Raw genomic sequence first — 15365 nt, 5'->3', positions numbered from 1 at the left:
ACTTCATCAATTCTGTTTTCCTTTTGAAGGAGCTGCTAATCTGTTGTCCACAGAAGCAGGATTCAAGGATTCTACTTTCTCTATATTCTCAACAATACTGATTTTCTGATTTTTTGCTGTTAAAACAGACAATTTAATAGATGTGAAATGCTACCTTACCATAACTTTGAATCTCCAAACTACATGAAGCTCAGCATCTCTTACAAGCTTACTGGTCATTTATGTGTCTTTAGAGTAATGTCTATATAAGTCTGTGTAGTGGTTTGAATAAGAATGGCCCTATAGGCTCATAGATTTGAATGCTTAGTCATTGGGGAGTGGCACTACTGGAGAAGGATTAGAAGGCATGACCTTGTTGGAAGAAGTGTGTCAGTGGGAGTGGGCTTTGAAGTTTCAAAAGCCCAAGCTAGGCCCAAGTGGATCAGGATGTAGAACTCTCAGCTACTTCTCCAGCACCAAGTCTGCCTGTGAGCCACCATGCTCCCCAACATGATGATAATGAACTAAACCTCTAAACTGTAAGCCAGCCCCAGTTAAATGCTTTCTCTTATGAGAGTTGCTGTGGTCATGGTGTCTCTTCACAGCAATACTTGACTAAGTCTGTGACTAATCTTGGTCATCAACCTGACACACCTGAGAAGAGGTGAGGACCCTCAACTGAAGAACTACTACCACACTGGCCTGTGGCCATGTCAGTGAGGCATTTACTTGATTGTAAATTGATGTCTCGGGGCCCTGAAAATGAGCTAGAGAGACAGTAAACCATTTTCTTCATGGTCTCTCCTGGTTCAGTTCCTGCCCTGACTTCCCTCAGTGATGGACTATGACTTGGAAGTGTAAAATGAAATAAACACTTTCCTCCACAAGTTGCTTTTGGTAATGGTGTTTACCACAGCAACAGAAAATAAACTAAGAGCTAGGCGGCGGTGGTGTACCCCTTTAATCCCAGCACTTGGGAGGCAGGGGCAGGTGGATGAAAGCCAGCCTGGTCTACAGAGAGAGTTCTAGGACAGCCAGGGCTGTTAGACAAAGAAACCCTGTTTAAACACACACACACACACACACACACACACACACACACACACACACACACTAAGCCAAAGTCCTTTGGCCCATTTTTAAATTGGGATGGTCAACAAACTTTGCTGTTATTGTCTTTATATACTCTAGATATAAGCACTTATGAGCTAAAAGTATAAATAGATATAAACAGAGCACTTTGCCTATCATGCAAAGGTCCAAGTTCAATCCCCATCATGAAAAATAAAAACCTTTTAAGATATGTAATTTGCAAATATTTTCTCCCTTCTTGCCCTTTGTTTCATTCACTCTCTTAAATTGTTGTTGTTTGTTTGTTTTGAGATGGTCTCATGGAGACCTGGCCGGCTTCAAACTTGAGATGCTAGTTTTCCAAATGCTGGAACCACAGGAGATCAGAAGACTCCTCTGAGGAGTCAGCTCTCTCTGTCCACCTGTACATGGGCCTCAGGGATCAGTCAGGTCGCCAGGTTTGTGGGGCAAGTGTCTTTACCTGCTGAGCTGTCTGGCCAGTCCTCTAAGGCTGAGGTAGGCTCTGAGTTTAGTACATGGTTGGTTGCTTGTCTGGTGGTGGGAATACAACTCAAGGTTGTGCACAGAAAGCTCTAGATCACTGGAGGATAATTGATTTTCACACAGTCTAATCCTTACCTGTTTGTCAGTTACACATCCAAACTCTTTTCTCTTCTTTGCTTTTTTGTTTTGTTTTTGTTTTTTGTTTTTTTGAGACAGGGTTTCTCTGTGTAATAGTCTTGGCTGTCCTCGAACTCACAGAGAGCTACCTACCTCTACCTCCCGAGTGCTGGGATTAAAGGCATGCACCACCATCATCAGGCTCACATGTAAACTCTCTTTATTCTCCTTTTCTCTCCAGTTATTTGAAGTTATGGGTCCCTGTGTAGCCTGAATTATCTGCTACTCCCCCAGCCTCCCAGTGAAGTACCTGTAGCAGGTTAAAAGCCTTGTTCTGTTAGGTAACTATTTTTCACCTCAATCCATTACAACAGTTCTAATCAAGGTCACCAATAATAAACCAGCTGAAATACTTTCAGTGCTTAATTCCTTTTTTTCTCTCTATAACAAAAATTCAGCCAACAGTCCTATCTTCAAAATATTTATTCCTTTGGTATGTTTGACAGTAAACACTTCTCTTTATTCTACTAACTTTTTTCTTTCCCATACTAGATCCAATTCTGCCCATCATTTAAATATTGCCTTTTTTCAAGTTTCTCATCTAATTCTATTGGGAAAATTTCATTCTCTAATTGTTTGAACTATAACCATCTCACTAGCAGAACACTAATCTTTATTTCTGTCTGACCTCTTCCCAGAACTCAATTCCTATTTCCAGATGACTTGGCAACATCTCTATCTAGACAGACATCATAAGTCATTATTTTCAAAAGTGAATAGAGATTGGGAGGATGGCTCGGTGAGTTAAGCCATTGTCACACAGCATGAGGAACTGAGCTCAGAGCCCCAGCATCCAAGTAAGCGCTGGGCACTAAAAATGTGGTCTTCTTTACTAGTCTGCCCTTTTGGAATTCATTTACTGAACCATTTATGTTTTATAATTTTATCTGTTATTTGCTTTTTGTTTCTTTGTTTAAAACAAGGTCTCAACGGGTAGCCCTGGATGGAGTAGAATCAGACTGGCCTCAAACTCAGAGATCTACCTGCCTCCCAAGGGCTGGAATTAAAGGTGTACAGCGCCATACTCAGCTATCTGCTATATTTTAAAAGTTCATGTTTTACCCTTTTCTGTGCTATATTTTAGAAAATCTACCTTTCTCTTCATTAATTCTCCCTCTAGGTATTGACTTAGTGCTGTTGAAACCATTCGCTGAAGGCTGGACATGGCGGAACATGCCTATAATTCAATACAAGAGGTTGAAGCAAGAAGATCCATGTATGAGGTCAGCCTGGCTACACAGAAAGACCCTGTCTCAAAAAAAGAAAAAAAAAAATCAGCCACTGAATTTTAATTATATATTTTTAATTTTAATCTTAAAGACCATATTTCTAATTTTTAGTCAATTTTGTTTGTTTTGAGACAGGATCTCTCTATGTCGCTCTGGCTATCCTGGAATTCGCTATGTACACCAGGATGGCTTTAAACTCATAGATCTTTCTCGGCCTGCCTCTCTGCTTCTCAAGCGCTGGGTTAAGGGGCATGTGCCACCATGCCCAGCTAAACTACACATTTAATTCATAATGGCTTTAATACTTTCCTTCAAACATCTCAGTGTCTTGAAGCTCTCATTCAGTTGTTTTATGTAATCTTGATTCTTCCCAAGGTACCTATGTCTTTATATCATTACCATAATCTCATTTTAAGATCTGTGTTTGGGGGTACTTCTTTTAAAACACCTTATTTTGATATATAAGATTCAGGGATATCAACATATTATATAATCACAGGTTTCATGTTGACTTTTTAAAAATTTTATAAATTATTTATTACTTAAAAAAACTTGGAAATAAAAAAAAAAAAATCAAACACTAAAATTAACCAGACCCAAAGTCTGCCAATTCTAACTGTAAAGAAGTTCACTGAGTTGTCCAGACTTTGGATCTGGTTACTTTTGACTTCTTACAGTGGGTGTTATAGTATAAATTTGAATGTCTTTTATCCAAATAATCCTAACATTCAAATAAAACATAAATTAACCACTTTACAACATTAAAATATAAACAAAACGGGCTTAATCCACAAGGCACACAATATACCTTTTCAGCTGAAGAGCCTGTCAAGACAAATGTTGAGAAAACAGGAAGTGGGTATTTGGTCTGAGGATCCCAGCATTCAATAGTGGCTCCCATAGGAAGGCAGAAGAGAGGCACGGAATCTGAGAGTGGGAAAGACTCATAATCTTCTTCCGGATATCGAAAAATCAAACCTTTCAGAGAAAGGACAAGATTTCTTTTTTAAAAAAAAAATCACTCTTACATAAATTATTCATGATATGTACTTAATAACACATTGTAATACCAAATTTCTTAAAAATATTTGTGTGAAATTTCAAAATTAATTTTTTTGCTATAACAGACATTAAAATAAGCCAATCTATCCTTTATATGTTATCCCTCAACTTCTTTTAATTACATGAAAATGTATTAAGAATACTAATAAACACTGAAGTCGGCCAAACTTGATCACCAATCAACACATTTTTTAATTTTTAACCTAAGTATGTCAACACCTTGTGAAGAAAGGTAAGAAAGTTCAAAGGAAAATTTGCTAATTACTTCAGTTAGTCTTTGGGAAAAAAATTCAGAGAAGGGATAAATGTTATTTAAAAAATGCAAGGCAGAGGAGTGATGTCAGCCCCACCGCAGTGCTGGAAGCGGCAGGGCCGAAGGCATTCCACATGACCCGAGACTTTTGGAGTGAATAGGGAGACCCAGGAAGGAGGGCACGAAGCAGCACTGAGAGCCCTCACAGAGCCCGCCCTGCAGACCAAAAGCCTGCATACCACCCATTCACTAGCCTCTAATGTTACCAACAGTCTACTTCCAAGCTAAAAACTTGAAAGTAAGATTCCAGTCAAGTTCAGTCTCCAAAACTCTGTATTCTAAAATATGTGTCTTATAGTAAGTATCTAAAATTTAGACTCTAAATACTTTTACAACCTTTCTGCAAATGTCTTAGGTCTGAGCATTGTTTGTCCACAGCTTCTCCCTTCCAAAGAAAAGACTTCAAGGGATCATGTAGTACAGACATATTACAGCAATATCGTAGTCTAAAATGATTCTAAATTCCTATTAGTTGTTGCTTTTATATTTATATAGAGTAAATGGTTTAATTCACTAGTATGAATGGATTTATGAGGACAATCAAGAGTTTTCAGATATGGATTTGCCTAATTTCCCTAAAATAAAATTTCACTTCAAAAACTGCATAAGCAAAAAGTAATTGGCACTGCTTCTTTTCACAAAGAAGCATTCCAGTATCTTCTATTTACAACTGGAGCATACCTGTATTTTCAGATTTTATCCCACCATACCAGTGGGATGAAGAAGTCACACTTAAATCTTTACAGCCCTTGACACTTTTGTGTGCAGTTAGAGTGTGGCGATAGATTTCCCAAAAACTTCATGGCAGAAAAGTTTCTCAGCCCTCCTCTCCTCCACATAGCTGATTCTTTGCAACAAGAGAGAAAGGAAGCAAGTCCACCTTTCATGGCAAGTAACATGTGGTTCAAATCAGACACACAAAGAGAAGGAAATATAAGCAGTAAAGATGCAGTTTGACACCTTTATGACTGTCCAAATACAATGATCAGAGAAAGCAATTTCCACTGAATTATTCAATCTATTAGTGTAGACCAAAGCTTGGAGGTTTATGCCTCATATGGTGGCTTGGACAAAAGTTTAAATTTAACAACATATAGAGGGTAGTATTAGTAAATCTTACAGCATATAATGCATTTAAGAAAACTTCAGCCTTTACATGCTAGAAATTATAGATAATTAATAAATACGTCAATTCCACAAAGTACATAAGGAAACACATTTTGTCTTTTCTAGCCAGCCCAATGTTAGCATTCACTAGTTTGTCAACTGGGACAGATCTTCACTTCACTTACCAGCCTTATATGCTATTGCATTTGAAGCAGGCACAGACTTCTTATAACACAGAAACACATTGGAACCCCACTGTAAAAGATAAATTGAGTTTTCAAAAACAAACAAAAAGTGAAAAGGAGGAACTGATGATTCTGAAGGTCATCTAGAGGTTATTTATCCAGACAAGTCACTTAAAATTCCTAGTTAGCCAGGAGTGGTAATACCTGCCTGTAATCCCAGCATTCAGGATGAGGAAGCACAGGGTAGTGAATTTGAGGCCACTCTGGGGTACAAATACCCTGTCTTTAAAAAATCAACAAAAGAGCTAGATGTCGTAGTTAACAGTACCTGCCTAGTATTCATAAAACCTAGGTATGACCCCCAGTGTCACATGAAATTAGGCATGGTGGTACATACGTGTTATCTTGGCACTAGGGAAGTGTAGACAGGGCACTGGGGAGTTCAAGGTCACCTACATAGTCATTTCCAGACCAGCCTGGGATGGGATACATGAGACCCTGTCTCAAAAATAATAAATATTTTAAAATTAAAACCTATCTTTACAAAGGTAGGAATGTAGCTCAGTGGTAGAGTTCAATTCCAGCACCCAAAAGAAAATCAAAACACTGTTTGTAAAACAGTAGCCATGGAATAAAGTAAAAATAGGGTTAACAACACAAAAGGAAAAGAAACAAATTGGGTTTTTGTTGTTGTTGTTGTTTTCTTTCGGTTTTTTTTTTAAACAGTTTCAAAAAGTTTAGAGTTGATGAGGCCAGTGGGACACAGCTCGGTGGGCAAAGGTGCTCACTGCTAAGCCTGACAACCTGAGTTCAATCTTTGAGATCCTCATGTTGGAAAGAGACTCAATCCCCAAAAGTGATCTTCTGTCTTCCACATGTGCACATGTGCATGGCCACACACACACACACTGTGAAATGTAATTTTTCAAAAGCTTACAGTTTTGTAATCATTCAGAGACTACTAGTGCTTGAAAGAAGTCACACAAGGAGGAACGGATATTGGTGCCCAAACTAGGAGAGACTGGGTTCCCCAGGAGACTGTGAAGTCATCACCTCCACTAAGAGTTATGAATGCATGCACCTCTGCCTATCTTCAAGATAAATTTGACCCAATAGCAAGGGTTAGTCTTATAAAACTATAAACCAAATGTGTATGCCCAGTGTCCTTCTCCACAACTCTGTGTGCTTATTTAAGGCAGGGTCTGAATTTATGGCCCATATTGGCTCAGCAAAGCCCTATTCAGTGAAGGTTGGCTTTGAACTCCTCAGTACTGGGATTACAGTCATGTCTGAGTTTTACTAACCCTTTCAAAAAGTAAGCATGTAAAACCACAATATTTCAAATAAATAACTATAAGGAGAGTTTCCACCCAATCTATTTGTAACTGTCTTTAAAGCTACTACTAAAAATCAGAAGTTAATAAATCTCTATGTTGATATAACAGACAATATTAAGATATACACAGACATACATAAAAATCCCAAGCTTAAATTATACTTATTCTGTGTGTCATCAGAATATTAAAAATAATGATTTATATACATTAGTGCTCCTTAATAAGGGAGCTAGTCTCGCATGTACAAGACCCTGGCTTGATTCCCATCTCCACAAGTCTTTTTCAATGTAAAAAAAATGGAGAGATAAAAATATAAACAAGAATGATAAAAATGTGAAAATAAATTATGGAACCAATATTAAACCTTTTTGGCTTATTTCCAAACCAAAGTTTGAAAAGGAAACAACTTTGTTCTTACCATGCCACAGTTTAAGTTCTTATCAACTTTGCAGAAAGTGTGAGGAGGGGTTTCCCCTTTACTGGTTATAATAACACAGATGTCAGTTACAGCCAAGGAATTCTGGGACCGAGCTGGAGGAGCCCTGCGATAGGTGATAAAGATTCTTTGAGAAGTAGCTGAACTATTGTTGACATTGGCACAGCGACCATAGGGCGTGGCTTGGATCACTTCACATCCTGGAATAAGCCTTTCTTTCCCTTCATATAGCACTCTGCACGGCAGGGAGGAAAGGGAGAGAGAGAGAAAGAGATTTAAGTTAATGCTGTTTTCTTCTTGAAATGTGCAAACAAAATCTTAGTTATTCCTGTTCCTCTCCAAACTTCAACCAGAAACCAAAACTAAAATGACTACTTTAGGAATTAAAAGTCCCTGGATTATTTTTAAAAAGCTAGAACCTGATTTAAGAAGTAAGAGCTGGAGTGAGCAATTCAATTTTTTATGACAAGAAACCTACGAAAGGAATGGGAACACTACAGACATCCTCAGGTCAGGCTTTAGAAAGTCTAGAGTACTCAATTCAGGTGGTTTCAGGAAAATGTCCTTCTCAATTCCTGTCAAACTTTTATCTTTAAAAGTCCTTAGACCAAGTAAGTCCCACTCACTAAGGAGGCAGAAGCAGGAGGATCTCTGTGAGTTCAAGGTCAGCCTGGTCTACACAACCACACAGGGTAAGAAAGCAAACCACAAACCCATCCACTCACAAATGACACCTACCATCAAGTAAGTAAAGTGTGCTAAGATCCCAACGGATGCACAAGACTGATAAAGGCCATGACCTGCCTTGGACACACAGGGAATTCCAGTTCAGCCTGGGCTACAAAGTGAGATCCTGTCTCAAAAAACCTAAACACACTGGGTGGTGGCGGTGGCGGTGGCGGTGGCGGTGGCGGTGCACGCCTTTAATCTCAGCATTCGGGAGGCAGAGCCAGGCGGATCTTTGCGAGTTCAAGGCCAGCCTGGTCTACAGAGTGAGTTCCAGGACAGCCACGACTGTTTCACAGAGAAACCCTGTCTTGAAAAAAACCAAACCCCCCCCCAAAAAAAAAAAACTCAAACAAACAAAAAAATCTCCCTTAGAAGCAAGCAGTCTACTCGGGGTATACAACCAAGACAAATAAAAATATAAACGCTCATAAAATCATTACAGTAGCCAAAATGTGGAGGGGAAAAAAAAATCAAATGCCCACTAACAAAGACAAAATATGAAAGTCCCCAAGAGCCTACTGCCCAGCAATGAAAACAAGGAAATATAAAGTCCACCCTTGTGAAGTAAAGGAGGCCAGTTACAGAAAACCATGCAGAATATGACTGCCTTTATATGACACGTCCCAAAGAGGCCGATGTTCAGGGACAGAACACAGAATAGTAACTTCCTAAGAGTAGAGAGGAGTCAGGAACACGAGCAAGTGGCTGCCAATTAGGTACAGTGCTTCTTTTCTGGGAGATAAAAATGTTCTAAAATGGATTACAGTGACAGCTGCACAAGTCTCTAAATATACTTTAAAAAAACCCACTGAGTAAATGGGTGAGTAATATGTCAACTTTACTTACAGAGAGCTCTTAAAAAGCCAACTAAATATTAGCACATACTGTAAAGAAAGGCCTTGCGATTTAAATCAAGACTATCCACCACTGAGAGAACATAAACAACAAGGGGCTGGAGAGGAGGCTCAGGTCACTAACAAGGACTGCTCCATCAGAGGACCCATTAGGTTCCCAGAATCTACATCAGATCACCACCACCTGAAAGCCCAGCTCCAGGGTTTCCAACACTCTCTTCTAGCCCCCTCAGGCACATGGCAGACAGACAGACACACACAGAGACACACACACACACACACACACACACACAGACATACACACACGAATAAAAATATAAACATTCAATTTAAAACTTAAACACGTAGAAGCTTATGGAGCACAGCCATGTATGGCTGTAGGTCTACCCATTTTTCTGATTTACTTCATTTTATGTGTATGGGTGTTTTGTCTGCATATATGTCTGTGCATCACACACATGCAGCACCCTTGGAAGCCAGAAGAGGGCATCAGATTCCCCTGGGTAACACAGTTGTATAGACTAAAGAAATTCACTACTCTAGCATTCATAAAACGTTAAACAAAAAAATACTTAAGAATTAAGAAAATAGCCGGGTGGTGGTGGCACATGTCTTTAATCCCAGCACTTGGGAGACAGACAGGTGGATCTCTGTGAGTTCGAGGCCAGCCTGGTCTACAAAGTGAGTTCCAGGACACTCAGGGCTACACAGACAAAAAACCCTGTATCAAAAAACCAAAAATGGGCAGTGGTGGCGCACACCTTTAATCCCAGCACTCGGGAGGCAGAGGCAGGCGGGTCTCTGTGAGTTCGAGGCCAGCCTGGTTTACAAAGATAGTTCCAGGAAAGGCGCAAAGCTACACAGAGAAACCCTGTCTCGAAAAATAAAAAAAATAAAAAAAATAAAAAATAAATAAAAAAAAGAGGAAAGAAAATAGATAAATAACAGGGTTTTTTTTTAATGAACAAATATTATTAGTCCAGTTATAACAGCACGTAAACTTCTAAGATGAAGAAAGGAAAATTGGTACATAACTCTCATTACTGACTCAAATATACAATTTTAACTCTCCAATTAAAATATGAAGACTGGCTTAGTGGATTAAAAATAAGATTCAGGGGGCTGGAGCAATGGTTCAGTGGTTAAGAGCACTGGCTGATCTTCCAGAGGATCCTGGTTCAATTCCCAGCACCTCACATGGCAGTTCATAACTGTAACTCCAGTTCCAGATCTGACAACCTCATATATATGACATCCATGCAGGCAGAAAAGAATACACACACACACACACACACACACACACACACACACAAAGCCCACAATGTCAGGGGTCAGGGGGCTGAAGAGATGGATCAGTGGTTAAGAGAACTAACTGTTTTACCAGAGGACCCAGGTTCAATTCCCAGCACCCACATGGCAGCTCACAACTGTCTATAACTCTAGTTCCAGGGTATCCAATGCTCTCATATAGACAAAACACGAATGCAAATAAAATAAAAATAAGATTCAACTGTTTGTTGTATGCAAGACACTCAAAAACACACAGATGGAAAGTGGAATGATATAAAACAATACTCCAAGAAAAAGAGAATCTGAAAGCAAGCAGGATTACCTATACTCCTATCTGACCAAGCATACTTCAAGCCAAAATTACTCAGAAAAGATCAAGTCCTTACATACTATCAGAAAGACCAAGCTCTCAAGACACAACAATTACAAAGCTGGGGGCTGGAGAGAGGGCACAGTGGCTAAGAGCACTTCCTGCACACTCCCTGGGATAGAGTTCAGACCCCAGCACCCACGCAAGAAGCCAGCATTCCTTACACCTGTACTGCAGCTCAGAGGAATCCCGACAGACAAAGTTCCAGGTTCAGGGAGAGACCCTGCTTCTCAAAGGAACAGGAGGAAAGTGATGGAGTAAGATACCCTACACCCTCTTCTGGCCTCCATGATGTGAACAGGAGCACACAATTATCCAACACACATAGACACAATTGTACACACACAGATAAACAGAAAAACAAATGAATAAATAAATGAAATAGTCAAATACCCAATTTCATAAAACAAACACTACTGAACACAAAGGGACAGATAAGACCAGATACAATTATGGGGGTACTGTAATACTGTACTTTCATCAGTAAATGCATCAAATTAACAAACTTCAGAGTTAAACTGTACCATAAATCAAATAAAAAAAATTCTGTAGAATGCCATCCAACAGCTGTATAATATACATGTTAGCATCCTGTGAAAACTTTGTCAAAATAGATCACAGTTTACAACACACAAGTGTGTGTGTGTGTGTGTGTGTGTGTGTGTGTGTGTGTGTGTGTGTGTCTGAGACAGTCTCTCTATTATATAGCTCTGGATGCCCTGGAACTCACTATGCAGATCAGGCTGACCTCAGACTCACAGAGATCCACCTTCCACCTGCCTCTGCCTCCCAAGTGGGAGTGCTGTGGAAAAATCTTTTTGTACACTATGAATATGTGTCACCCAGATTGGTTTAATAAAAAGCTGCCAATGGCTAGACAGGATTTTCGGGGCAGAGAGGACACTGGGAAGAAGGGCAGAGTCACCTGCCAGGCATGAAGGAAGCAGGAAAGCAGTTTGGGCAGTACAGAGTAAAGGTAATAAAGTCACGAGGCAGAAAGTACATTAACAGAATTGGGCTAATTTAAGTTATAAGAGCTAGTTAGAACCCAGCCCAAGCTATCAGCTGAGCTGTCATAATTAGTAAGAAATCTGGCCGGGCAGTGGTGGCACACACCTTTAATCCCAGCACTCGGGAGGCAGAGCCAGGAGGATCTCTGTGAGTTCGAGGCCAGTCTGGTCTACAGAGCGAGATCCAGGATAGGCATCAAAAGCTACACAGAGAAAGCCTGTCTTGAAAAACCAAAAGAAAAAAAAAAAAATAAAAAGAAATCTGTGTGGTTATTTGGGAGCAGGTAGGTAGGACAGAAAAGTCCACCTACAGGCATGCACCACCATACCTGATGTTTTTTTAGCAAGTCTTAACAATACAAAAATTGAAATAATTTCTTATATTTCATCAGACTATACTAGAAAAAAGGAAATAATTAATACCAATAACCTGTCAGTAATCCCAGTATTCAGGAGGCCAAAGCAGGAAGATCGGGTCAAGGTCAGCCTAGGCAACATAGCAAGCTCCAGACCTACATAGTGAGAAGAACAGGGGCTCTGTATATAGCTCAGTATTGGAGTACATGCCCAGCATGTACACTGCTTTGCTTTTAATCCTCAGCACACCACTCTACCCCACCCCTAGAAAATGAAACAAAAAGGAAATGATATCAATAGCATTAAAAACTACAAACACAAGGATATCACTCAATATATTTGAATATTTTGAATGATTACTGTCACTGAAGAAATCAGGGAAGAAAATTAAAAAAAAAAACTTCTGGAATAAATAAAATAAAAACATGAGCTGGGGGTGTAGTTCAGCCAGCACAGAATTTGCATATATGAAGCCATTGGTTTGGCTCTGCATAAACCAGGTGTGGTGGCAGAAGTTTATAATTCCAGCATTAGGAAAGGCAAGAGAATCAGAAGTTCAAGATCATCCTCCCCTACAAAACCAGGCAGTTTGAAACCAGCCTGGGATATATGACACCCAGCTGTAATAATCTTTTTTAAAGACCCCTGCCATTAAGCATGACAAACTGAGTTCAACCATAAAGTGATGAGAGAAAGAGAAAGCTGACTCTCTCAAGTTGTTTTGTGACCTCTGTGTATATGTGCATGCACACAAAATGAACAAAAACATAATACAAAACAAAAAGGCAAATAGTAGCACAGGCCTTTAATCCCAGCACTCAGGAGGCAGAGGCAGGCGGATCTTTATGAGTTTGAGGCCAGCCTGGGCTACAGAGTGAGTTCCAGGCCAGCCATACTGAACTCCTGACCTGGGCAAGAGGGTATCTTGAAAGCCCCTGAGATGGCTCAGTAGGTATATACCTGCTAGCAAGTCCAACAACTTGAGTTTGACCCCTGGAGGCTATATGGTGGAAGAAGTCCTTCAAGTTGCTCCATGACCCCACATGCACACCCTGTGTGTGAGCACACACACAAAACACACACACATACATACACACATACACACACCTTGAATACAAAAGGACAGGGCAGAACAAGGACATGAAAATGAAAGCAGAGGAACTATTTGTGAAGAACAGCAGGACCACTGGGGAGGGGTGCAGGGGCAAATGAGCCAAGTACACTAGATACAAGTGTAAAAATGTCGTAAATGCAAAAATATGGTATTTATGAAAAATTGAGAGCTAACACTTTCAATGATAAAATCTTAATTTTTTTTTACTTAGAATCAGGACTGAGACCAAACGGCTATTATGACCACTGCTACTCAGCACTGTAGTAGAAGTTCTAGCCACAGGAATTGAACAAGAAAATAAAACTATCCAAACTGTCCAGGAAGGTGAAACTATGTACAGTTGTAGACAACATCATTTTGTATTTTTAACACAAAGCAGGACAAAGCACAAGTCAGCAGCAGGCTACTGAACTCACAGAAGCTAGAGGACAGTACTTACATACACGCCCCAATTGATCCCTGTTTAATGTACTCTCCATGAAAACTGCATGTTTTCTATAAACAGACAAGCTGAACCTAAAAATACTTGTCAGGGTGTTCTCCAATAGCTATCTATCTACAATCCCTGTGTGTGTGTGTGTGTGTGTGTGTGTGTGTGTGTGTGTGTGTGTTGGGGGTAGGGAGGTAGTTCTGAGACAGGCTTTCAAGTAATCCATCAAACCAGATATGTACCAAAGCAGCCTTGAGCCCTGATCTTACCAGGATCACATGCAAGTACCTCTACGGCCACGCGGCTCTAACATCAGTTTTTACTAGGGGTGGTTATAATAAACACAACACTTGAATATAATATCCACACATGGTAAATTACTAGGGGATTATAACAGCAACATTTTCACAGACAAGTATCAACACAAATTTTTGAAATAGTCTTTGCAGCAAAAACAAAGAAGAAATCTTCACTGACTATTGACAAAATACTTCACAACAGTGATGTATTTATTTTTACTTATGTCTGTGTGAGGGTGTCAGATCCCCTGGAGTTACAGACAGGTGTGGATGCTGGGGAATAACCCAGGTCCTCTGGAAGAGAAGCCAGTGCTCTTAACCACTGAGCCATATCTCTAGCCCCCACAACAGCTATTGAAAGAAAATGGACTGTTTTTTCACTTTTTTTTCTTTTAAAGTAGTCTTGGGAATTGATCCCAGGAATTTGTGTTAGGCAAACAGGCCCATCTCCAGTCCTCAACTTAGAAAGGAAGGAAGGGAGGAGAAATGACTTCCCCTAACCCCAATATTTGAGACAGGATCTCATGTAGCCTAGGCTGGCCTTGAACCTGGTATACAGACAAGGATGACTTCAAATCTCTAATCCTCTTGCCTCCACCTTCCAAGTGCTTGGGATTACAGGTACAAATCACCACACTTGGCTTCCATATATATATATATTTTTTTTTTTTTTTAAAGGAATGTCTTTTTCTAAAGGTGCTTGGGTTTATAATCATTCATCATACAGCACAAATAGTCCCTTAAATACAATGTCTTTTATCATAGCTCTTCATATTTTTACAACTAATTAAGAGTAAATATAGACATGCAATATATCCTTGAACTTAATCTTGAAATAAAAAATAATAAAACTACAAGAAACTTCAAATTTCTACTACTATGTACCTTTTTTATTTTTAAGTAAATTTAATTCCCTTTACCATAGCAAAAGAAAGTGATCCTACCCAATGTCTGTAAGGGGTGGTTTATCTCTCCCTCTCTTGTAACACAGAAAAAGCTCTGGGCTTTTCAGACTTCCATAGTTCAGATTGGCTTGGAGTGCTGATGGAGTGGCTTCAACACAGGTGTACCCTTCAGGTACAGCTTCCCCAGCTGATTTGATAATCACTGCAATGTCTGTGATTGGAGCTTTAGGGCCAGTTGATTTAGTATCTATACGATTTATTTCTTGATCCAAAGGAGTTGATGTATCAGTGAGACCTGCCACAACAAAGTAGTCTGTCACTCTTGGTCCTTTGTCTTCTATCATGACTGCTGTTCTGTTACCTAAAACAGAAAAGAGAAGGTATCAATGGTTAGAAATACTTTATACTGATCAAAATTAAGACATCCTTCAGTTAGGAATAATCAACTATCACACTTCTCAGACTTATAATCAAACTTCATTCTGTAGGTTTTTAGCACACCACTTTTACCTACAACAAAGTAGGTATGGTACATTTGCAACACAACTGCAGTCATTTCATGTACCTATAGGTACCTGTAATTGGAAGTTTCTCGGGTCCTGCTGGG

At 39.6% G+C, this 15365-nt stretch overlaps 1 protein-coding gene across 1 annotated transcript in view; it reads right to left on the bottom strand.

Annotated features, from left to right (window-relative positions):
- Positions 1-15365, bottom strand: part of Dennd4c (DENN domain containing 4C) — a 98600-nt gene that overhangs the window by 67195 nt on the left and 16040 nt on the right. The window contains exons 2-5 of the mRNA XM_059254510.1: positions 14798-15119; positions 7383-7635; positions 5628-5697; positions 3769-3938 (exon numbers count right to left, since the gene is read on the bottom strand). Coding sequence (XP_059110493.1) covers positions 3769-3938; positions 5628-5697; positions 7383-7635; positions 14798-15102 — 798 coding nt within the window. The 5' untranslated portion in view covers positions 15103-15119. The remainder of the gene's footprint in view (positions 1-3768; positions 3939-5627; positions 5698-7382; positions 7636-14797; positions 15120-15365) is intronic.

Source organism: Peromyscus eremicus, chromosome 2 (genome assembly GCF_949786415.1).
Source record: "Peromyscus eremicus chromosome 2, PerEre_H2_v1, whole genome shotgun sequence".
Lineage (NCBI taxonomy): Eukaryota > Metazoa > Chordata > Mammalia > Rodentia > Cricetidae > Peromyscus > Peromyscus eremicus.
Note: the sequence above shows the minus strand (reverse complement) of the source record. Positions and strands in the feature narration are given on the sequence as shown.